The sequence below is a fragment of the Scardinius erythrophthalmus genome, assembly GCF_964197995.2.
Source record: "Scardinius erythrophthalmus genome assembly, chromosome: 20".
Taxonomy (NCBI): Eukaryota; Metazoa; Chordata; class Actinopteri; order Cypriniformes; family Leuciscidae; genus Scardinius; species Scardinius erythrophthalmus.
In genome coordinates this window covers 34,360,121-34,384,511 of record NC_138240.1, presented here as the reverse complement: position 1 = coordinate 34,384,511, position 24,391 = coordinate 34,360,121, and the positions used below count along the sequence as shown (strand labels likewise).

General features: G+C 35.6%; 1 protein-coding gene across 1 annotated transcript; it reads left to right on the top strand.

The window, feature by feature from the left end:
- The first annotated feature begins 1,857 nt into the window (after positions 1–1,857).
- On the top strand, positions 1,858–23,488 carry ube2d4 (ubiquitin conjugating enzyme E2 D4). Its single transcript, XM_081349616.1, has 7 exons — positions 1,858–2,132; positions 8,245–8,308; positions 11,521–11,552; positions 16,131–16,208; positions 16,894–16,999; positions 18,403–18,496; positions 21,333–23,488. The coding sequence occupies exons 1-7, from the start codon at positions 2,109–2,111 to the stop codon at positions 21,376–21,378; spliced, it is 444 nt and encodes a 147-aa protein (XP_081205742.1). The 5' UTR covers positions 1,858–2,108; the 3' UTR covers positions 21,379–23,488.
- The last annotated feature ends 903 nt before the right edge of the window (positions 23,489–24,391 follow it).

Sequence of the window (24,391 nt, the reverse complement as noted above, 5' to 3'; positions counted from 1 at the left end):
GCATAAACCTTGCATGGCTCACTTTAAGCACACAATAGGGGCAGCTTTACAAGAGAGGAGCTGTCAATGTTAAGCAGCTGGAATAAAATTCACTCAGAGAGATCATGACTTGCCTCAGGCTGACAGAGAAGCCATTAGTGTCACAGTTATATTGGATAAACCTGAGACGAAACACAACACAATACAATATTTTACACTAGATTCATCAAGGCCTCTGATACAGGCGAAACTCGAAAAATTCTAACATTGTGCAAAAGTTTGTGTATTTCAGTAATTCAAATTAAAAGGTGAAACTAATATATTTAGTATATACATATGAATATGTATGATTATACTTTTCAGAGGGCCGGCATTTCTGTATTTAAAATCCTTTTTTTATTGATTCCATGTAGGCTAATATTAAAATTTTCTGAGATTTTGAATTTGGGGTTTTCATAAGTTGTAAAAATCAATCATCAAAATTATAACTTTTGCACGATATTCAAATTTTTCGATTTTCCCCTGTACTCATGCACATGGCAGACATAAAGAAACTGATCATTTATTGACCCGTACGAAATGTTAATATAACCCACTGTAAATTTACCATTAATTCACCAAAATATGTTGCAGAAAACAACAAAGTTGTTATTGCTCCGTCAAAAACGGAGAAAACCTGGTTCTAGTTTCTGGAATGAATTACTTTCTAAATAAATGAATGGGGGAAACCAGACTTTTTTACTCCAGTAAATATTTCTCAGAGTAGGTTTTTCTCTGTTTAGACACTCTCAAAGTCCTGGCTACAAAACAGCTATTGAACATTTCCACTGTTATTGCCCAGGAAACAAGATAGCCTACTGTTCATTAAACACAAGGTTGTCACAAGCTATTATTGGCTATTTAAAAGCATATAATAAGTATTTTAAATGATAGGCTTTACTAAGTGAAATTTAAACAGTTACACAATAATGAAACAAAACATTTCCATTGTTACAATTGCTATGGCCATCAAATATATACCAGTTTGCTTTGTACGTTCTGTTTAACAGCATTAAATAGGGCAAATGTTAGCATTTAACTGAACTGTGTATGCAGTTTAAACAGAGTATGTTCTTCATCTTTTTTTTAAGTGTATGGTGGTCCATGTAATAAACGCATGTCCCTGAATCCGCATGTTAATTGTATGATATTTTTTTACAGTCTATGGGTATGACCAAAATTAATGTTTAAAATCAGTCAGAGCGTATCTTTATATTTACACGTGGCTTAACATTAAGGGTAGACTACTTTCTTGGTACCCCCTAACATCTTGTTTTTATGTAGGCTACTTTGGGGTCAGACATAACCCACACACACACACACACACACACACCAACACCCCAACATCCTGAGGCTTTGTTAAATTGTTCTTTGTTTCACATGATGGTAATGTTGTCCCACGCTTTTTGCTTGTGCTAAAGAAAACAAATATTTTGGATTATCCAGCATTTAAAATAGTCAAACAGCGCTATCTTGTGGATAGAGACAGCACAGCAATACATTCGATGGACTTTCAAAACTTACTATACATTTAATTTTCGTATTAGAGAAAATAAAAAGTAAGAATAGATTCGCGTGTATTAAAAATATAATTTAGAACCTAAGTCATAAAAGGTATGTTAGTGTAAGTAAATAAAACGAAAACTTTATACTAGTGTAGCTAAACGAGATAGAAATCAAGTAGAATGATTAAGGTGTAGATTTGTTTTCAGCTTCGATCATAATTTTTTGTTACGCAAAATTAGCACGTAACGCCGACAGAACTACATTTCCCAAGATCCCCTCTCTGCTCTAGTATCGCGATAATATCTAAAATACGTTGCTTTGTCTCGCGAGATTACAGTCCTGCTGTCTAGTACAGCACTAAAAACTGTCAGTGAGGTTAGAGGGGGTAAGAATTCCTCAAATCGGCGACTGCCGTGTAAACAGCAGTGTGAATGTCCAAATCTGTGCTTTTGTGTTATTACGTACCTAACGTGTGACACTGAGAGGAAAAAACAACAACAACAACCGCGTTCTCATCCAAACTGTACAGGCCAACAGTATCTGAACTAGATCAAACAGACACTGTGCTGTAATACAGCGAGCAAATGGCGTTGAAAAGAATCCAAAAGGTGAGTTTGTGTTCATTGTGTGGATCGCATAACCTCACAGCCTCTGTCAATGTCCTCATCGTCATCTTCTAACGCTGTTGTGAATGTAAAGCACTCGCACTTTCCTCATTTTATCCCCATCTGGTCAAGACAAAGACGGATGGCCAATGGTGGATGCATGCAGTCGACAGACGCTTGTTCTCGTTCTGATCGTTACAGATTCACGGGCATCATGTTATAAACAGTCACTGATACTTCGATACTGCTGATAACGAGTGTTTGTTTTGCGCAATATGTGATCGACAACATCTATTGTCGTCGTGCGATGTTGTGGCACAAGGAACTGTGCGCATGAAACACATGTTTATGTTTTTTTTCAGATGTTGTTATGAATGATTTGTGGCTTGTAAGTTCGGTGGAGATCTTTACATCGTTAAAATGTATCTTTTCTGTTGTCGGTCATCATGAATGAGAGAAACGACACTGGTGCGCATGCGTGATGGGCGACACCGCTTTCAAGTTGCCAAATGCTGAACCCCAATGTCAGTGTGTCCATATATGGCTCTGCAAATAGGGCACTAGGACAGCGGAGGGTATTTTTAACAGATTCGCCACCCTGTTCGCATAACTACTTTAATCACAGAAAAAAAAAATCACTGTGTTTTGATTTCAGTCATTCCATAATCACTAATTATAAGAAAAAATGTTGTTATTATGAACTCAAATGCTTGATTAATTTCAGCTCTGACATTTTTAGTTACCAGAAAGGATCTTAAAGTCCCCCTGTGGTGAAAATCCAACTTTTAATGTTGTTTATATGTCTATGTGGTGTTTTTTATATGCTTAAAGACAAACCATGTGTAAATTCATAAGTCGACACCATTGCTGAGTATTTTCTCCTTAAAAAAACTGCAGTGAACCAAAAACACGCTTTGAAATCGCTGGTGTTTCTGACGTCACAAACTACCTTGTAACCAATCAGATCAACCAGTGGATCTCTGAGCTGAGTGAGTGAGTGAGTGAGTGGAGGCGGGACTCATTTGCATATTCATAGAACGTGCATACTAAATGAGGCAAGGGTGTCGAGTTACATTCAAGATATTTTAAGGCATTAAGGAATTTCTTTTAAGGAAAAAAAACGTTTCAAATATGTAATTTTGGTGATCAAAGATGAGTTTTAAGGGATACAATTATTGACTACGGGGGACTTTAAGGTCTGAGAAGCCCTGCAAAATGATCCATTCATAAAAATTTTGAATGCACATTTTTAGATACTTTATTAAACGTGCACAGACTAATGATAAATTTCAGACATTTAACTTTTTCAAATGTCATGTTACATCAACCAGGGGTGAAGAGAGAGTGACAACAACAGATCAAAAATAGACAGCAGAAGCTCCGCTCCCTTTAAAAGCAGCACATATGTAACAAAGTATGTTCTACTTGTGCAATGATCATGTCCAGGCTATCAGAAACAAACAACCTTTTAACGTGCATTTAATCATGTAAGCAAAATAATCTAATTATATTAATACAGGTATTATGTTGATTGATACTATGGACTCTAACGTTGAAGAAAATTGAGACTGTATTTATTTGCTTTTGCTTACTGTAAGTGATGATAAGTAACGGTATACCAATATGCTGTATTGCAGGTTTATAGAATTACTATATAATCTTTCATAATTTTCTTAAATTGAGAATAGTCTTATTTCTGATAAAAACATTTATTTGTCAAAGCTGTGGTCCGTTTAATGTATTAAAAAGGTCAGGAATTGAGAAATCAAATTTTCCTTGATCTTTAGACATGCAAGGTAATTGAACTATAAAAATATTTTGTAAGTTTCAGAACTCAAAACGTCCTAGTTAGTCCAAAAACAGCTTTTATTGAAACCAAGCTCAGAAACGCCTACTTTTACATAATTTCCTCTTTAGCCACAGATTCGTGCATGTCATGTAGTAGTAAATACGAGACAGAGACACGCAAACAAATCAGATCTGCAGACTGAATAGTTGTGATTTGCTGTTCTTTCGGCATTTATGGGGTTAATGCGTTGGAATATCGGCTACTTAAAGGAGTGGTTGATTATGATTTCACTTTTCAAACTTTAGTTAGTGTGTAATGTTGCTGTTCGAGCATAAACAGCATCTGCAAAGTTACAATGCTCAAAGTTCAAAGCAAAGGGAGATATTTGCTTTAAAAGAAATTGCTTTTTAAGGACTACAACAAACGGCTGATAGGGACTACACGACGTCCCTCCCGGTTTAGTGACATCACTAACCCTAAAATTTACATAAACCCCGCCCCCAGGAATGTGATTTATAGACCTTATGTAGCCCCGCCCCTTTTCAGCGCTGCGCTCGTTGTCTGTTGACTTCTGTTTTATTTTCACAGCAATCTTGCGTATTTATGAATGAACGGCTCGTTTTAAAATCTTCCCGGTCTACTGACATTTGTTAAGACATCTGCTTTAAACATTACAATCCTCATGATAACTTTTGTTAACTTTTGTTAACTTTATATTAAGTAAATCCACTTCAAAAGCTAATTACTCCTGGACAGCAATGCCATAGGAATATACTGTACAGAGCGACTGCAAAAACGGAAGTTCAAAGACAATATTCTAAAGATGGCGGCGCCCTTGTTTCTCTGGTGCATAAGGTCTATAGATTATCAAGACTATTAATATGCTAATCAATGACTAGAAGATAACTACACATAAGTTACATAAATTCACCAACTAATCATTCAGAAATGTCCTGTTGCTTCTACATGTTGTCACTTCTTCTTAATTCTTTCCATTATTGTCTGACTCCGGTTTGAACGTAAACATTGACATATTCAGTGCATGTCTGTGTGAGGTAAAAGGACACAATATGTTGAAGCTCCGCCCCCTGTGCCGGGAGCAGCAGCTCATTTGCATTTAAAGGGACAGACACAAAAACTGTGCGTTTTTGCTCACTCTCAAAAAGTGACAATTTTAACATGCTATATAAAAATATCTGTGGGGTATTTTGAGCTAAAACTTCACATACACACTCTGGAGACATCAGAGACTTATTTTACACCTTGTGAAAAGGGCATTATACCACCCCTTTAAAAAACACTGCTTTTGTTATTGTTTTGATTGAAGCAATTGGCTGAAATACTGAATAAAAGCTTCAGTGAGCAACATCTGTTTTGGCATCAGTAAGACATTACAACATGGTTAATTTTATCAACACGAGTCACGACACTGCAAATGACAATATATATGTTTTTCAATTTATCGAAAAGGATGAACAATGAATAGCCTATGAGAACGACAGTGCGACAAACCATGGTACGTACATTGGAAGATACGTACATCCCACAACTGTGGTAACTCAGTACTTAAAGGGATTGTTCACCCAAAAAATAAATATTCTGTCATCATTTACTCTCCCGCAAGTTGTTCCAAATCTGAATGAGTTTCTTTCTTCTGCTGAACACAAAAAAAGATGGGTAAGCAAACAGTTGTTGGACCCCATTGACTTCCATAGTATGGAATAATAATAATATGGAAGTCAATGGGGTCCAACGACTGTTTTGTTACCGACATTCTTCAAAATATTTTCTTTTTTTGTTCAGCAGAAGAAAGAAACTCATTCAGGGTTGGACCAACTTAAGGGAGAGTAAATGATGACCAAATTATTTTTTTTTTTTTGGTGAACTATCCCTTTAAACTTTATTTCTCAAAACCAAGACTTATAAAGTATATTATGTAATAATTTGTTTACCTTTCGTTGGCAAATGTTTAAAACAAGACATTTGTCAACATCAGAAGTTTTCCAAAACAATTCCACGCGTGTAACATCTGGGATGTTGAAAATTATTTGAATATGCAAACCTGTCACCCAATCACCGCAGTGGGCGTTTACTTCCAAGTGTTGAATGAGACACGCCCATCAAGTGTTTGATAGAAAGGGTCAAAAACAGGAGAGAAAAGATCTCACTGATTCTAAATTAGGATGGATAACATTATAAGTGGACCTCAGAGAACATTATAAAAAAAAAGGCTGTGAATGACCCCTTTAATAAAGTTATTGTTCACGGTTCTCATAGACCTAAACTAAATGAAAAGTCGGATAGTTTGAGCAGCAGTTCTTTTATTCTTGCAGTAATGTCATTTAAAGCCATTTATTGTTCTTCTGTTGTTGTGTACAAGGTTAGATATGGACTGAGCCATCAGAGGCACTTATGCGTTTCTTTAAGTGTGCTGATGGTTATAGTTATTGAAAGTGTTGGTGGCAAGCAGCTGACAGCTCTAGTCTATCTTTAGACAGGCCTTTTCAGGCACTGAGTCACACAGCAACTGCTAGCAATACAAGAGGAGAATTAGAGGCCAACCCTCTGCACATCTTGGCAATAGAATCGCCAATGGCTAGTAAACTGTTTTGGTTACTCGCCAGACTGATATACTATTATATAATTAAATACAATTTATATATATATATATATATATATATATATATATATATATATATATATATATATATATATATATATATATATGTATATGTATATATTTGTTTATTAGTTTATTTATTTATTTAGGCTATATATTTTATTGTATTATTTAATATTTTATATTCCACCAAATCAGCTTGTCTTTGTAAAATGTCAAAGCTTTTTAAATATCTAAATGTACACTCTTAAAATCAGTCAATCAAGCATTATATTATGATAATCTCTTTAGTCTTTACTCTTTAATCGCGCTGAAAATGGTTTAAAAGCATGTTCTCTCCGCCAGAACCGTCTTGCAGCACATCGTCGTCTTCTCAAAATCCTGATTACAACATCGTACAGATGACATTGTATCATATGATGCTCATTAGTTTCTTCATATTGCGTTTGTAGAGAATAACACCAAATCAGTAAAATAACAAATATTGCATTACGAAATATATCCTTGCTGAGCCTGTTTTGGCACTTCCTGCTTTTCCCTGCTTAAGAATCCCTGTCCAATGAATGGACGACCTTAGCACACGTGTGGTTTTGTTTACAAATTTTGGTTCACTTGCAAAAAGAGCAGTGTAAAAGCGAACCGTACCAAAAAAAAAAAAAAAAAGCAATACTGTATTTGGTCCGGACCAAAGCACGTTGATCTCGAACTGATTTCCTGAAATTAAAACAGGGATGAGTGCCATCCACTGAGATTGCGCCGTTTGCGCTTTAGTTTTAATTAGTACTTTTATTCAGCAAAGGCGCATTAAATTGATCAAAAGTGACGGTAAATACGTTTAAAATGTTACACAAGATTTCCATTTCAAATAAATACTGTTCTTTTGAACTTTCTGTTGATCAAAGAATCCTGCAAAAAATGTATCACAGTTTCCACAAAGATATGAAGCAGCACAACCGTTTTCAACATTGATAATAATCATAAATGTTTCTTGATCATCAAATCATCATATTAGAATGATTTCTGAAGGATCATGTGACACTGAAGACTGGAGTAATGATTCTGAAAATTCAGTTTTGATCACAGAAATAAATGACATTTTACAATATATTCACATAGAAAACAGTTATTTAAAATATCTTTATCAATTAAATGCAGCCTTGGTAAGATTTTCAAAACAATAAAAACATACACTTTTACCTCTAAAACCTCTAAAAAATTATACACTTTTACCTCTATCACATTTTGACTTTGAAAAATATTTTCATAGAAGGACACACAAGGAGCCTGTGTTTTCCACAACTGATATTTCTGTAACAACCTGATATTTTCAGTTATACCGATTGTTTATACATCCATATTTCATTCTTAGACCAAGTTGCTAGAGTGAGATGATTGTCATAGTGTTGGTTGCGCTGAAATGATCTACATCTCAATATAGAAACAAACCTCAGAGCCAAAGTATCAGGAATATGTGTTGGCAACCACATTACACTAACATGAGCCAAATTCTGTTTTTAGAAAGCATTTTGAATAAATTAAGTATCCTAGTGCTGATGAAGTTTTGATCAGGACAGGAATCCTTTGTTTTTTTAAATGTCACTCTTACTAATTTTCCCTCAAGTACACTTACAAATACAAAGTTTCCTCCTCCAAAAATGTTGTTTAACATGAAATGGCCACTTGAATTCAGATTTTTTTCCCCTCAGGAACTGACGGACCTGCAGAGAGATCCACCAGCCCAGTGTTCAGCAGGTCCGGTCGGAGAGGACTGTGAGTATATCAGGAACGAGTGAATAATAATTCTTACTACTGGATAGGGATGCACTGATATGAACATTTTGGCTGATACCGATAATTATTTATATTTGTGAGCAGATAACGATATATTGGCCGATACGGTAATTCTTTATATTTGTGAGCAGATAACCGATATATTGGCCAATACGATAATTCTTTATATTTGTAAGCAGGTAACCGATATATTGCCCGATACGATAATTATTTATATTTGTAAGCAGGTAACCGATATATTGCCCGATACGATAATTCTTTATATTTATGAGCAGATAACCGATATATTGGCCAATACGATAATTCTTTATATTTGTGAGCAGATAACCGATATATTGGCCAATACGATAATTCTTTATATTTATGAGCAGATAACCGATATATTGGCCAATACGATAATTCTTTATATTTGTGAGCAGATAACCGATATATTGGCCAATACGGTAATTCTTTATATTTGTGAGCAGATAACCGATATATTGGCCAATACGATAATTCTTTATATTTATGAGCAGATAACCGATATATTGGCCAATACGATAATTCTTTATATTTATGAGCAGATAACCGATATATTGGCCAATACGGTAATTCTTTATATTTGTGAGCAGATAACCGATATATTGGCCAATACGATAATTCTTTATATTTGTGAGCAGATAACCGATATATTGGCCAATACGATAATTCTTTATATTTATGAGCAGATAACCGATATATTGGCCAATACGGTAATTCTTTATATTTGTGAGCAGATAACCGATATATTGGCCAATACGATAATTCTTTATATTTGTAAGCAGGTAACCGATATATTGCCCGATACGATAATTCTTTATATTTGTAAGCAGGTAACCGATATATTGCCCGATACGATAATTCTTTATATTTTTAAGCAGGTAACCGATATATTGCCCGATACAATAATTCTTTATATTTGTAAGCAGGTAACCGATATATTGCCCGATACAATAATTCTTTATATTTGTGAGCAGATAACTGATATATTGCCCGATACGATAATTCTTTATATTTGTGAGCAGGTAACCGATATATTGGCCGATATGATAATTCTTTATATTTCTGAGCAGGTAACCGATATATTGGCTGATGCGATAATTCTTTATATTTATGAGCAGATAACCGATATATTGGCCAATACGATAATTCTTTATATTTGTGAGCAGATAACCGATATATTGGCTGATGCGATAATTCTTTATATTTGTGAGCAGATAACCGATATATTGGCTGATGCGATAATTCTTTATATTTGTAAGCAGATAACCGATATATTGGCCAATACGATAATTCTTTATATTTGTAAGCAGATAACCGATATATTGGCCAATACGGTAATTCTTTATATTTGTGAGCAGATAACCGATATATTGGCCAATACGATAATTCTTTATATTTGTGAGCAGATAACCGATATATTGGCCAATACGATAATTCTTTATATTTATGAGCAGATAACCGATATATTGGCCAATACGGTAATTCTTTATATTTGTGAGCAGATAACCGATATATTGGCCAATACGATAATTCTTTATATTTGTAAGCAGGTAACCGATATATTGGCCAATACGATAATTCTTTATATTTGTAAGCAGGTAACCGATATATTGCCCGATACAATAATTCTTTATATTTGTAAGCAGGTAACCGATATATTGCCCGATACAATAATTCTTTATATTTGTGAGCAGATAACTGATATATTGCCCGATACGATAATTCTTTATATTTGTGAGCAGGTAACCGATATATTGGCCGATACGATAATTCTTTATATTTCTGAGCAGGTAACCGATATATTGGCTGATGCGATAATTCTTTATATTTATGAGCAGATAACCGATATATTGGCCAATACGATAATTCTTTATATTTCTGAGCAGGTAACCGATATATTGGCTGATGCGATAATTCTTTATATTTATGAGCAGATAACCGATATATTGGCCAATACGATAATTCTTTATATTTGTGAGCAGATAACCGATATATTGGCTGATGCGATAATTCTTTATATTTGTGAGCAGATAACCGATATATTGGCTGATGCGATAATTCTTTATATTTGTAAGCAGGTAACCGATATATTGCTCGATACAATAATTCTTTATATTTGTGAGCAGATAACCGATACATTGCCCGATACGATAATTCTTTATATTTGTGAGCAGGTAACCGATATATTGGCCGATACGATAATTCTTTATATTTCTGAGCAGGTAACCGATATATTGGCTGATGCGATAATTCTTTATATTTATGAACAGATAACCGATATATTGGCCAATACGGTAATTCTTTATATTTGTGAGCAGATAACCGATATATTGGCCAATACGATAATTCTTTATATTTCTGAGCAGGTAACCGATATATTGGCTGATGCGATAATTCTTTATATTTGTAAGCAGATAACCAATATATTGGCCAATACAATAATTCTTTATATTTGTAAGCAGATAACTGATATATTGGCTGATGCGATAATTCTTTATATTTGTAAGCAGATAACCGATATATTGGCCGATACCGGTAATTCTTTATATTTGTGAGCAGGTAACCGATATATTGGCCGATACCGGTAATCCTTTATATTTGTGAGCAGGTAACCGATATATTGGCCGATAACGATAATTCTTTATATTTGTGAGCAAATAACCGATATATTGGCCGATAAATCTAAATTCAAAGTTTTATATAATTTTTGAGAACCTGATTACAAAAACAAAAGTCATTAAAAGCCATATCCGAAACACACAATTCTAATGCTCTCATGATAATTTTATGTAACCGATATGACAGACTGCAAAAGTTGCACTGAACTGTATTTTCCTTATTTGAAGTGATTTCAATCATATTTCAAGCAATTTAAATCCATCATGGTGAACAGTGCACATCTGAAGCATCTCAGCTGAAGGAAATAATCCATCATTTATCAGCTTTAATATATCGGTCGTTAACAATAACATGAAGAAAAATGAACACTTATCAACGGATACTGAAATGGTGGCCGATATATCATGCATCCCTACTATCAGATTACAGTTTAAATACCAAGATATTCACATGTGTTATTGTGTAACACTAACTGGCATTCTCAGCATAAATGTTTGGATCAGTTTTTGCTCTGCTTCAATTGATTTTATGTCATGATTCATGTTTTCCAGTGTTTCACTGGCAGGCAACAATAATGGGGCCGGTGAGTAGCTGTTTTTTATGTCTTCTTCTTTTCCAATTACAGGGTTCCCACAGTCGTGAAATGTGATTTCTAGACCTGGAAAAATCAGTAGACTTAAAACATTTGTAAAAACTTTAAATACAGGGTCCTTAAAAAGTTCAGTTTGATCAAATTTAAGGCCATAAAAAGTCCTAAATATCTCAAAATGTGTAACAGAGGTCTTACATTTATAGACAGCCTAGTGTGATTGTTAAACTTCAAAAGGTGATGATTTAATTAAATAAATATTCAACGTCAAAACGCGGCCCTGTTGTTGGTTTCAGATTCAGAGACGTTCGCAATCAATGAATTCCGCACATTTGCCATGTCAAACGATTGCGTATGATTCTGTTGATTGAGTTATGACAATGTTACTTCATGGCTTTTATATTGTAGATGATTGTAAGAGTGCATAATGAGCAGCTGTAGTAGTAAAGCGTAGATGTTTCAAGACAAGAGTCCCAGTGTATTTCGGCCTTGCTTGTAATTAAGTCCTGCATCATTTTTGGATGGTAATAATTATTGGTATGTTGGTTATTAGTGCTGTCAAATCGATTAATTGCGATTAATCACATCTAACATAAAAGTTTGTGTTTATATAATATATGTGTGTGGTTATCAGTCTATTACATATTAAGGCCAGGCACTACAGGCAAAAACAGTGTTTTTTGACATTTTGGGCTTTTTGGCTTTTCATAAAGTGTTTTTTCAGACTAGTGGACAGAAAACATCCAAAATACACTTTTAACTGTATATTTTAGAGCACTTTATCTATTTGTGTCTGTAGATTTCAATTACAGTCTATATCTTTAAAGGCCGTTTTATTAGTTTTTAGTTTTTCCTCCGTTAGTATTAGTTTTTCCTCCTACATTGAGCCAGAAATCTCCACTTCAGTGAAATTTACATTCACCAAACTTTACAGTTTTATTCTTATCTATATTCTGAAGGTTTTTACAGAAGGGTTTGTTCATATATAATTTTCCTGATTTTATACAACATTTTATTCCTAAAACAATGCCGAAAATGTATAGATTTTTTGGCTAGGATTTTCATAGTGATAAATGTGATAAATGATAAATGATTGATAAATAGAGGTATCCAAAATCCCCCCTGTGAAAACCATTGACTCTAATATAAGAAAAAAAATAAAACAAGAATTTTTAACCCGACTTCATCTAATGTTCAGATATTTTTTTACATTTATGCAAATTAGTGCATATTTAATTAGATAGCACCTCATTTGCATATTTAAACATACAATTTCAGAAAACTTATAATACAAAAAATGTTTACAATTATTAATGTAACCAATCAACTGGTGAAGTATGATTTAATGGTTAGAGATGAAAGCGAAACATTTCCCACCTGCCGTCTCACATAAGTTCCTAGGACTGGGCGGAGTGATTTACAAACATGGATGAATGGCCAAATAAAAAGCATGAAATGCTTTAAAGTTCTTAAAAGAGTTAATAAAAGCACTGTATACTGCGAAAGAGTACTCAGTTCGGTGTTAGAATATTAGAAATATTAGAAAAAATTGACATTGCAATATTTTTTTCTTTCCAGCTATACATACAGTATATTGCGATATTAATATAATTTCACCAGATGACTTGAATAGCTCTATTTGGAAAGAATTAATCATTCCAGAATGATTGGTGTGATTTTGTAGGAGAGTGAATCTGCGTACGAAATAATAAACAAATTACAAGTATAGATGAATACAATAGAACAAAGATACAAATTAAATGCTTTGTTTTTAAGTTAAAGGAACACTCCACCGTTTTTTGAAATAGGGCTTATTCATCTTCTTTCCTACATTTAGATAGGTGGGCAAATGCATTTTTGTCTCAGTGCATGCATTGTTTTAGTTTGACAGGGTCGGCGCTAGCTTAGCTTAGCATAATGAATGGAATCCTTTGTTGCCAGCTAGCATGTCCTGAGTAAAAGTAATATAAAAAAACAAAACAAAAAAACACCTAATTACTTCTTGTGGCCTGCGTATTCACAATGAGTACAAATAGCGATGCAGATTAACACTAGGCGATTTCCTAGGCAGATATTGACTTATACACAGGCCCGGATTGGGTAATCGGGAGAATCGGGAGAATTCCCGGTGGGCCGCTTCACTTTTGGGCCGGTCGGGGATTTTTTTTTTTTTTTTTTTTTTTTCACATTTCAATGTCACGTTAGTAACATTACACGTTCCGCCTTCTGACACTGCAGCGCGCAGCCTCTGCATGGGTTGTACCATGTGAGGGAGTTCTCCCCTCCCCTACTATAGAGTTGGTTGGGTCCACAGCCAGTCTTTTCCAAAACGTTTAGGTAGGCTACTGCGGCCGCGGGCCCGCGGCATTGCCGGCGCCTACCGCGCCTGGCCGGCCCTACCGTAACGGTACGCGTCAGGGAGGATGGCTGGGAGGAAGAGGCTAGGAGGTATGGAAGCTTGTTTGCGTCACAGAATAAAACGTTTTAAAAGATAATTGCGACTTTTTATCTCACACTTGCGAGTTTACATTTCGGAATACATCAGAATTGCGTGAAATAAAGTCTCAATTGCGTGTTATAAAGTCAGAATTGCCTGAAATAAAGTTGCAATTGCGTGTTATAAAGTCAGAATTGCCTGAAATAAAGTTGCAATTGCGTGTTATAAAGTCAGCATTGCGAGATGGTCAGAATTGCGTGATATTAAGTCTCAATTGCGTTTTATAAAGTCATAATTGCGAGATATAACTGTCAGAATTGCCTGAAATAAAGTTGCAATTTTGCGTGTTATAAAGTCAGCATTGCGAGATGGTCAAAATGAGATATAAAGTCGCAATTGCGTGTTATAAAGTCAGCATTGTGTGAATTAAAGTCGATTGCTTCTTATAGTCAGAAATTGCAAGATATAAAGTCAGAACTGCGTGAAATAAAGTTGCAATTGCTTCTTTTTAAAGTCAGAAATACAGAATTGCGAGATATAGTCTGAATTGTGTGATATAAAATCGCAATTGCTTCTTATAAAGTCTAAGTGAATTATTATTTAACCTTTACATTATTCGTTGAACTATGGTATTAATACCAACTACACAATAGTAACAACTGAACTGTTGCTTCATTTATCCAAATTGGAAAAAGTGCTAATTTGTAATTCCACCGTGGAAAAAGTGGGCCGGTCTTGGGCATGAACTCCAGGGCTGAAAAGTGGCCCCACTCCGGCCCTGCTTATACAGTATATTAATGACTATATTAGGGGGAAGCACAGGCGAAGCACTGCTACTTGGGCGTGTTATCTCTGTGCCCAAGTAGCAGTGCTTCGCCTGTGCTTCCCCCAATATAGTCCCAAGTCAATATCTGCATAGGAAATCGCCTAGTGTTAATCTGCATCGCTATTTGTACTCATTGTGAATACGCAGGCCACAAGAAGTAATTAGGTGTGTTTCTTTTTTTTTTTTTATATATTACTTTTACTCAGGACATGCTAGCTGGCAACAAAGGATTCCATTCATTATGCTAAGCTAAGCTAGCGCCGACCCTGTCAAACTAAAACAATGCATGCACTGAGACAAAAATGCATTTGCCCACCTATCTAAATGTAGGAAAAAAGATGAATAAGCCCTATTTCAAAAAACGGTGGAGTGTTCCTTTAAGTCTAACAACATTCAGGCACAGAAATCCAGTAGCACCTCAATGCAGTACACAAGATCCGAGGGGAGGAGTCGGATCTTATATAAGGGGTGGAGATTGGTAGGTTTAGGGGTGGAGATGGGTAGGTTTAGGGGTGGGTTTAGGGATCAGGGGGTGGAGACGGGTAGGTTTAGGTATATGTAAGGTGGGAGGAGTTGGATTTTATCCAACTCCTCCCCCTGGATTTTATGCTCTGCATTGAGGACCATCTCCAGAAATCGGTGAGAGACCAAAAATAAACAAGAGTTATGCATTTTGTTTTTCCTTTGTGTCATGTTTGACTATTGGGCATCTAACATAATACATAATATGGTAAATGTGGTATCCTAATTATTATTAAAAAAAAATAAATAAATTGTGCAAATTTCTGAAAATAAACAACAAAATCAGTCATCCTGGTGGGACTGATACCCAGCTTTCCAGTTGAATGTGTGCCTCAGCCTGTTTAATTAATTAAGTTAAATAATCAGAGATGCACGATTTATTTTGAGATTGTATGTTCTGTTCGGACATTCTGCATTCATTTTATTTGTGCGGGTCTTAAAAAATGTTGCTGCAGTGTAAAATGTCTGTAAAATGTCATTGGAAATTCATTGGTCAAATGTGTTGGAACCCTAAATAATGATTTTTTTTAAGGGACATATTCAACACTTTTGTAGCATTTTATTTCCACTTTGAAATGTAAATGAAAAGTCGCTTGCACCATAAATGGTTATAATTTAGTGAATTAAACTCCTTTAACACTTCTGTATGTAAATAAACTCTGTCCAGTTGTGACGTGTCTCCTTATAACAGAATGTTACAAAGTGTTTGAATTGATTTGTATATGAACAAAATATTAAAATGCTGGCTATGAAACATACATTAGTAAACTGTGTCCTTGTTTTTCAGAATGACAGTCCATATCAAGGAGGGGTTTTCTTCCTCACGATTCACTTCCCAACAGACTACCCGTTTAAACCACCCAAGGTCAGTGTCTTTGTGCGATTCATTGAGTTTGGAGACCATTAGTCGTATGCAAATTAGGGGTGGAACGGATCGCAGTTGATCCGTGATCCGTACGGACCAGGCCACACGGTTCGGCACGCGTGTGATTAAGTTTAACCATCATAGAGTGAAAGTTTATAATTTGTATCTAATATGTAATCTAATATTCAGTGTCATTAATGTTAATAAAACAACAAAATACAGCTTTAACAAAGATTAAACTATATTTAATTTCTATAGTGAACAAATAGTGTTATTTTACATTTAGGCTTAATTATTAATTTCTGTACCTGAAAAGGCTACTACTGTTAGACTTTGTAACTTTGTGATTTAGTATTCATCTCTGCTTGTAATTTGTGTATTTGTTCTTATATTATTACTGACTGTTCAGTTGTTTTTAATAATGTCTGAACTTTATCAATTAGGCTAGTAGTTTTTGATGTAGTATCGAAGAACTTCATGTGTGTATATATATTTATATTTATTATTATTATTATTATTATTATTATTATTTTAATTTTTTTGCTGATCCGAAAAAAGATCCGATCCGTGGCTCAAAAAACGTAAATGATCCGAACCGTGAATTTTGTGATCCGTTTCAGCACTAATGCAAATGCATGTAGTGGTTTGCAATGCTGTGATCAATACTCTCTGCGTTGATTGACAGGTCGCATTCACAACAAAAATCTACCACCCCAATATTAACAGTAATGGCAGTATTTGTCTGGACATCCTGCGATCTCAGTGGTCTCCTGCACTTACTGTGTCCAAAGGTAAGTTTTAATCACTTGGCATTAGATTTACAATTAGTGTCAAATAAATAAATTCAAAATAAATTCAATGTTAATACCATGCTACTTTTTGGAACCTCATATAATAACTATATATAATAAATTGTGACATGATCAAGCAATTTCACATAAGGATGATGTTGGTCTGAATATCAGCTGTGCTGCCATTGGGAACAAAAGCACTCTAAAATTGCATGGTATAAATTATGTATTATTATGTATTGAATGGTAGAATGCATATTCTTTAGGACTTCATCTGCAATTCCCTTTTTGCTGTATGAACATATTACTATGACAAGATGTATTAGTGATAATAATGTAAAAAAATCTTTAAACATTATTTAATTATATTACCAAGTTTTAACATACCATTTGTGTACAGGTTATAACTCACCATTGTGTTGGTCAACAGGGCATACATGCTCTCCTGTTCAGGAAAACTAACAGATGATCATTATAATTTAGGAATTATACAATTCTCATGTATTTTGGTCGATCAGATCACAAGTAGACGAGGGAAACACATTCCCGTTTACACCTGGTGTTTTAATCCGTCTCTTCTGTCCACTTTCAAACACTTCTGTCCTGATTTCTTTGAGGGCAGGGTCTATGGGTGAGTAAATGTTTGGGTTTTCCAGATCTTACGATCTAATGGATGAAATAAGCTCACGCTATTAACATATGAACGCGATTGGAGACGACGGAGAAACACATGGAGAGCATCAGCTTCAGTTTCTGCTCTGACAGACGCGAGATCAGCCGAACGCTGTGAGTGTGTGTTAGAAATCAGGAATGGAGAGAGAACATTGTGTTTGGTACATTTTTCATCATCAAACTAAACCTGAGTCTTCAGACGACAGTTTAAATCCCGCTCTATCGCTCTTTCCATAATGTTCCCGCATTAGACCAGTGGACGGAGAGAAGACGGTCTTTAGTGGCTGTTTGAACACATTCGGTCACATGAGCGTTTACACTACGAAAGCAATCCGGTCGAATGTGTTTTCTACTAACTCTGGAAGTGGAGAAACTGGACGAGCTCAAAGTGTTTTAGACCCGTTTACTCCTGTATTTAGAGTCGTCCACTCGTGATCCGATCGACCAAAACACATCTTAATACAGGTGTAAACAGGGCCTGATTGACTGTTTGTTTTGTGTACTGGAAAGCCTAATAGAGCCCCGTGTGGGTTACTCTGCCAGACTACAGTGATTAATCTTTGTTCTAAGAAGTGACCTAGTTTGGATCACTCCACGGGAAACTGTGTTATATGACAAACAAACACCGGAGAAGCTCTTCTTGCTATGAACACAAGGCTTTCCAACAGTAGAGATGAGCCGGATGTTTGGCTTTATATCGTGTTTTTAACGTGTTCCCTTTCTTTTTTTAGTCTTGTTGTCCATCTGCTCCCTGTTATGTGACCCGAACCCAGATGACCCGCTGGTACCTGAGATCGCACATACATATAAAGCAGACAGAGAAAAGTGAGTGACCCAAAAATACATTCAAATAGTTTGTGTTTATTGGAAAATCCAATTAATTTTATATGAATGTATAGAATTAATTGGATGTATAATGTATAGTACTTTTTTTTTTTTTTACAATGGATGTCAAGATTTTAACATAAGATAAGTCTGGCATCGGTAGAAAAATGGCATTATGTGATAAGTGTGTTAAGAGCAAAAGACTCAGAACAGTAAAACAAATCCGATTCAGCATTCAAGTCTTTAAAATCCAATTGGATGAGCCGCATTCAGCGCTGTTGTAAAATAGCCAATACTTGCACAGTTAAATTCTATATGAATCTGCCCTTTAGTTGTGACATTGATTGTGAATAGTAAACACCTAAACTCTAAAAACTGTCCATGTTACAATAATAATAAGCTCTTCCTCATCTTGGCGTGATTGAGAGATGTTAGTCACATGATCAGACCTTTGACTGATGGCTCTGTAGCCGCTTCGATTGGCCAAGGACCACTTAGGTAGAACCGACTGACATGTAAAGCGACCAAAAACAGTTTGTTTGCTTCGACATTATGTCTAGGGCCGAGTAAATGTCACAGACCAGACCAGGGGTGCGTTTCCCAAAAGCATTGTTAAGCCCTATTCGGACAGGACTAGTTTAACATGGAGAGGTGGTGTAAAGTAATAATTACCAGAGCTTCTCTGTGATTTTAGTCCCGTCCGAATGTGCATCTCAGTAATCATTATGGACAATGTCAGTAAAGATTACGGCGACTTTTAGCTTCAGTAAAAAGGTCCGGAAAAATGACCTCAGGTAACACTAATCCCGTGCGAATAGACCCGCTGTAAATATGTACGTAAATATTTCATCATTTCCTGTTTAAAAGTAGTTTTCAGCGTTTTTTCAAGTATGGAGATGCTTGAAAATGCATTCAGTTGCGTTCTAGACGCTGGGACGAGTCTGTGGCAAAACTCAAGTGTTTCCCACACACCATTCAGATCAGAAAGAAGATCGACAGCACTTGTTAGAGGCACGAAACGTCTTTTAGCGTTAGGTAAGTGCCTTTTACCAGCATAATCCAATCTGAAGTTAATTAATACATCGTTCGACCGGACATAACTGTTTTATATATATAAATTTAGGTTATATGTGTTTGCTCACGTGATATCAGGAAGCAGCGTAATACACACATGACGACCGGAGTGATGGTGGTGTGTAAATCGAGTTACTCTCCCACTTCTGTTAGTTTTACTGAGATATCTAATCCCGTGCGAATTGGCCATTAATATTACAGACGTCCTGTGGTAAAATTACATTACTCCATCTACCCTTGTAAAGCTAATCCCATCCGAATAGGGCTTTAGATCACAATCTCAATTCAAACACCACCGCAGTCTTAGTCCTAAATCACAACGATTAGCCTGTGTCGATTAAGCCTTTGACAAAATCACACTGGAACGTTCAGACCTGCGTCGGCACTGCGACTGATCCAGAGAGTTGTCATGTAGAGATATGAAACATCTTCATAAACAGTCTTTTCAACCACACAGTATCATTATTTCAGTGGCGCATTCAAATTATCACAGAAGTACTGGAATGAAAGTTTATAGTTATTATATATACACTGACATCTATGGTAGCGATAGGAGGTAACTTGATAATGATTGTATCGATTACATCGTTACACCAGTAGGTGGCGACAAGGGACAAACTAATTTATTTGTCATTGAATTATTAATTCAAGAGATTCGCTGATTTATCCAGTCATGAAGCAAGTTAAGTATTTATTAGAGTCATTGAATAATTTATTCAAACCAATAAAAAAAAAGAATTAATTCATATTAATTAAACATTTTTAAATGGATTGCAGCAATTAACAATTTGCCAGATCCTCTAGTAAATTAAAGGGATAGTTCACCCAAAAATGAAAATTCTGTCATCATTTACTCTCTCCCAAGTCGTTTTAAACCTGTTAGACTTTCTTCAGAACACAAATATAAATCTCTTAGATTCCATCAAAAAGATCTTCATTTGTGTTGCGAAGATGAACGAAAGTCTTGCTGGTTTGAAACGACTTCAGGGAGAGTAAATGATGACAGAAATTTCATTCAAGTTCTCTGTTCAGAATCGTGATGTCTATTTAAAACAAAAAAATTGTGATTCTCAATTTATCCAGCTTTACGAGGAAGTTGCTTGGTAGTTCCTTGACAGATTTAGAAAAAAGTCTGGCAAACTAAATCTCTTAGTAAAGCCACAAATCATATCACAGGCCCCCATTGTCCTAAGGGTTTGAGCTATAACCTTCAGGTCAAAGGTTTAGGATGCCAGTATTATCTAAAAATAGGGGAGAACAATCCTTCTTGCCGCAGGCGATTTTAAGTTTTTTAATGAAAGATAGGCTCCATTTTTGTTTTACAGAGTAAAAATGAGTGTGTCTCAGTGATGATGATTGGTGTATCTGATATAAACAGATGACGACAGCGCTAGTGACAGTGCAATCACGACCGTAATTGGTCGTAGTGTTATCCAATTACATGCAGTGAGATTTTCAAATGCATGCTTGGTGCCGCTCCTCGAGTTGGCCGATTTTCATTACTCAATGCCAGACCCTTAATCATTCAGATTTGGGTCTGGATTTCCTGGCTAGTTTATGTGTATTAAAACAAACTTAAACAAAATTTTCCCATGGGGACAATAAAGACAAAAACAAGCAAATAAACTGAACGCTGGATTTCAAAAAGTCAGTGAACGTTCACCTTTGCGATTAACCCGATGAACTTCACCCTTGTTGTGTTTTCTCTTAACGTAAAGCAGTCCAGAACTGTCATAAGAGTGTGTCCTTTCTTTTCTCGCAGGTACAACAGACTAGCGAGAGAATGGACGCAAAAGTACGCCATGTGAGAGTGCCTGCAACTAAAACAAACTACAGAATCAAACGGACAGAGAAACACGTTTTTACTTGTAACAAGAGGAGTAAAAATAAGTGGATGTTGAGGGGAGGGGACAACTAAACAACAGACCCTTGGAAGGGAATCAGAAAGCGGAGGTGAGAGCCACTATGAGCTGAATCCGCTGTCATGTGCCGTTCTCCTAAACCCGCCGTCTGAACGGATTAGCCTGGAAAACTCCAGGAAAACTGTAAAACCGGACAAACCTCGGGGTACCACAACCCAGGAAGTTAGACTTGTACTACTGTTAGTTCTATTATTACTGTCATTGTGATTTTCTCAGTGTTACTCGTCATCATTGTTTGTCATTGTGATGTTTTGCCGAACGAGGAAACATTGGGATGAAGTTGGAAGGCTGGTGACACACGCTAGATCATGTCTGAGCCGTTTCACAATCCTTATGAAAACCATTGTTGCGAGTGTACGCGAACTCAACACACTTTTCCATTTTCAAACAGTTTCCGATAGAATGTAAAAAAAAAAAGACATTTTTCGGGTGTCAGAAAACCGTAGTGTAGTGTCTCTGCCTTCCAACTTCCTGCCATTTCGGTTACTCCATAAAACACTATGAATGTGATTAGGAAAAGATGGTGTCCCTAATGAGCAAATGTGATTTGATTTTTTTTTTTTTTTTTTTTTTTTTTTTTTTAAATGGAGGTCATAAAAATAGTCAAGTGAGTCTACTTCTCAAAAAAAAGAAAAAAAAGAATGAAACATAACATGGTGTCCTAAGCAGACATGATGTGATACTCCTAACCCTTTACCCTCTGTAGACCACAATGCAGCATGATTGTGACGTCACAACAGTGCGTTACTTTTATAGGGATCCGCCAGTAGTGGGCGCTTGTGCAACACAAGCAATGACGTACATCCGAGTGACGAGACAGAGAGAAGTCCGTGTGAAAAATAAATATACTAAAATGCATTTTTTTTAATGCATAGTATACTACAAATACATTTACATATTTATGTACTTAATAACCTGCAATTGTACTTTTGGGATACTAAAATGATATACTTAAAGTCTGCTAAATTGGAAAAACTAATTTTGTTTAGTTATCCAGAAATAGTTCAACTAAAGATATGCTGAAGTATATTTGATTGTGCTAAAGTGGAACTATTGCAAGTATACTATAATTACACTTTAAATATCTTGCATTTAAAGACTGATATTATAAAGTGATCATACTATCCTTACCAATAATGATATTATAACACATTTTAAGCATAATAATAAGAAATATGCATTGTGCAATAAAGAAGTACTCCAAATAAAGGTTAATTATAATATTTATATCAGTAAGTTAAAAGTCAATAAATATGTTAATGATTTGAAGTATACTCAGTATGAAATAAATGTATTTAAAATAGATTTTGGGATAGTCAAACGAAACATGATATTCAATCACAAATTAAACATTTTAATATTGTACAAAACACATATTCCGCATGTGAAATTCATGAATTTTTTCTGTAACTTGGGAAGCACCGGAGTCGTCAAACGCAACGTCGCAGAAATATAAACCATATTGTAAAAAATAAAATAAAAATACATTGAGGTTGAGTATCGCCGTCACGGCTTTTAGGATGGAAAGCGTCACGTCTCATTAGGACACACTGTTATTATTTATTCGACATGAAATGTTTTTTTATGTATTATTTGGTTATAACCATATCTCCTTTTGACATATTCTTAATTTAATCTAGAATGACGTTTTACAGAATTAATGTGGCCGTTCACACAGGACATGTGTTATTGATGCTCTGTGTGTACACGCGCCGGACAGATGCAGTGTGTTGTTCTGATCATGTGTGTGTTTACGGACGAGCATATTCCCTAAATAAGCAGAAAGCTCCGTCCTCTTGTTTTTACTGTCCCGTGCGAACGGCCGCTGACTTTAATTCACCTCAGCCGCATGTGCATGATATGACAGATGTGTAAGTATTTGTTTTGATAAGTATTGTAAAGTTGCTTTAGGAATCAAGGCAGATTTTTATACTTCACCCGATTTGCTTGCAGAAAAAAAGAGAGGGAGCAAAAATGCTGAAATTGACTGTGTGTGAAGAAAAAAAAGAAAAGAAAAAAGAAATGCCACCACCATTTTTGCCAAATGTAATTACGCCCCTTTCAAATTTGCAGGCAAAGGGCACGTCATAGCGTATGAATGCAATATTTTCCGGCATTTTAGCATTTATCTGTCTACAAGAGTGTAATCCTTAACAATCTTTAGATGCTCTTGTTCATGTACTCACTAATATTACTAACTTTTGACAGAGTAGATGGTACGTTTGATGTACGGCCAGCACAGGTGCTGGACTGAAGTACTTTATTGTAAATTAATTTTGTTTTCTACAAACACGCTCATCAACTCATGGCTGCCTATTTCGAGGTGGATGATCAAGATGTTTACACGGAGCAGAATGAAAGATACTGCACTGGAGCTCGGAAGAAAAGCCCCGGAGTGTGTCGGGATTGTGAAGTCTCGTCTCGTCTCGTCTCGTTGGGAAAGAAAGTGTGAACTCAACATCTCCTCACCATCACTTTCTGGTGCTGCTCTTCACAAGCCCATGGCTCAAGACTCCCTGAAAAGGGCTAAATATTGCCATGATTATATTTAGCACCATATGTGTATACTATCACCAAGGGAAATGATACTTGTGTCTTGTGGATGTGCTTTTAAAGGGATAAAATGTGAATTCTGCGATCATTTACTCGCCCTCATGTTTTTCCAAACCCTTTCTTCTGTAAAACACAAAAGGAGAAATCTTGTTTTTCAAAAAGTGCCATAAATTATGTAATTCCAAACTAATATTTAAGTCGATATGTATTGAAAATCGTGTCCTGACAGCTGTGGTCACCATTTACCGTCATTGTATGGAAATGAGCAGCTTGGACATTCTGCTTGACGTCTCCTTTTGTGAAACACGAAACATGATGGTGCGTAATTTGACGGAGTTTTCCTTTT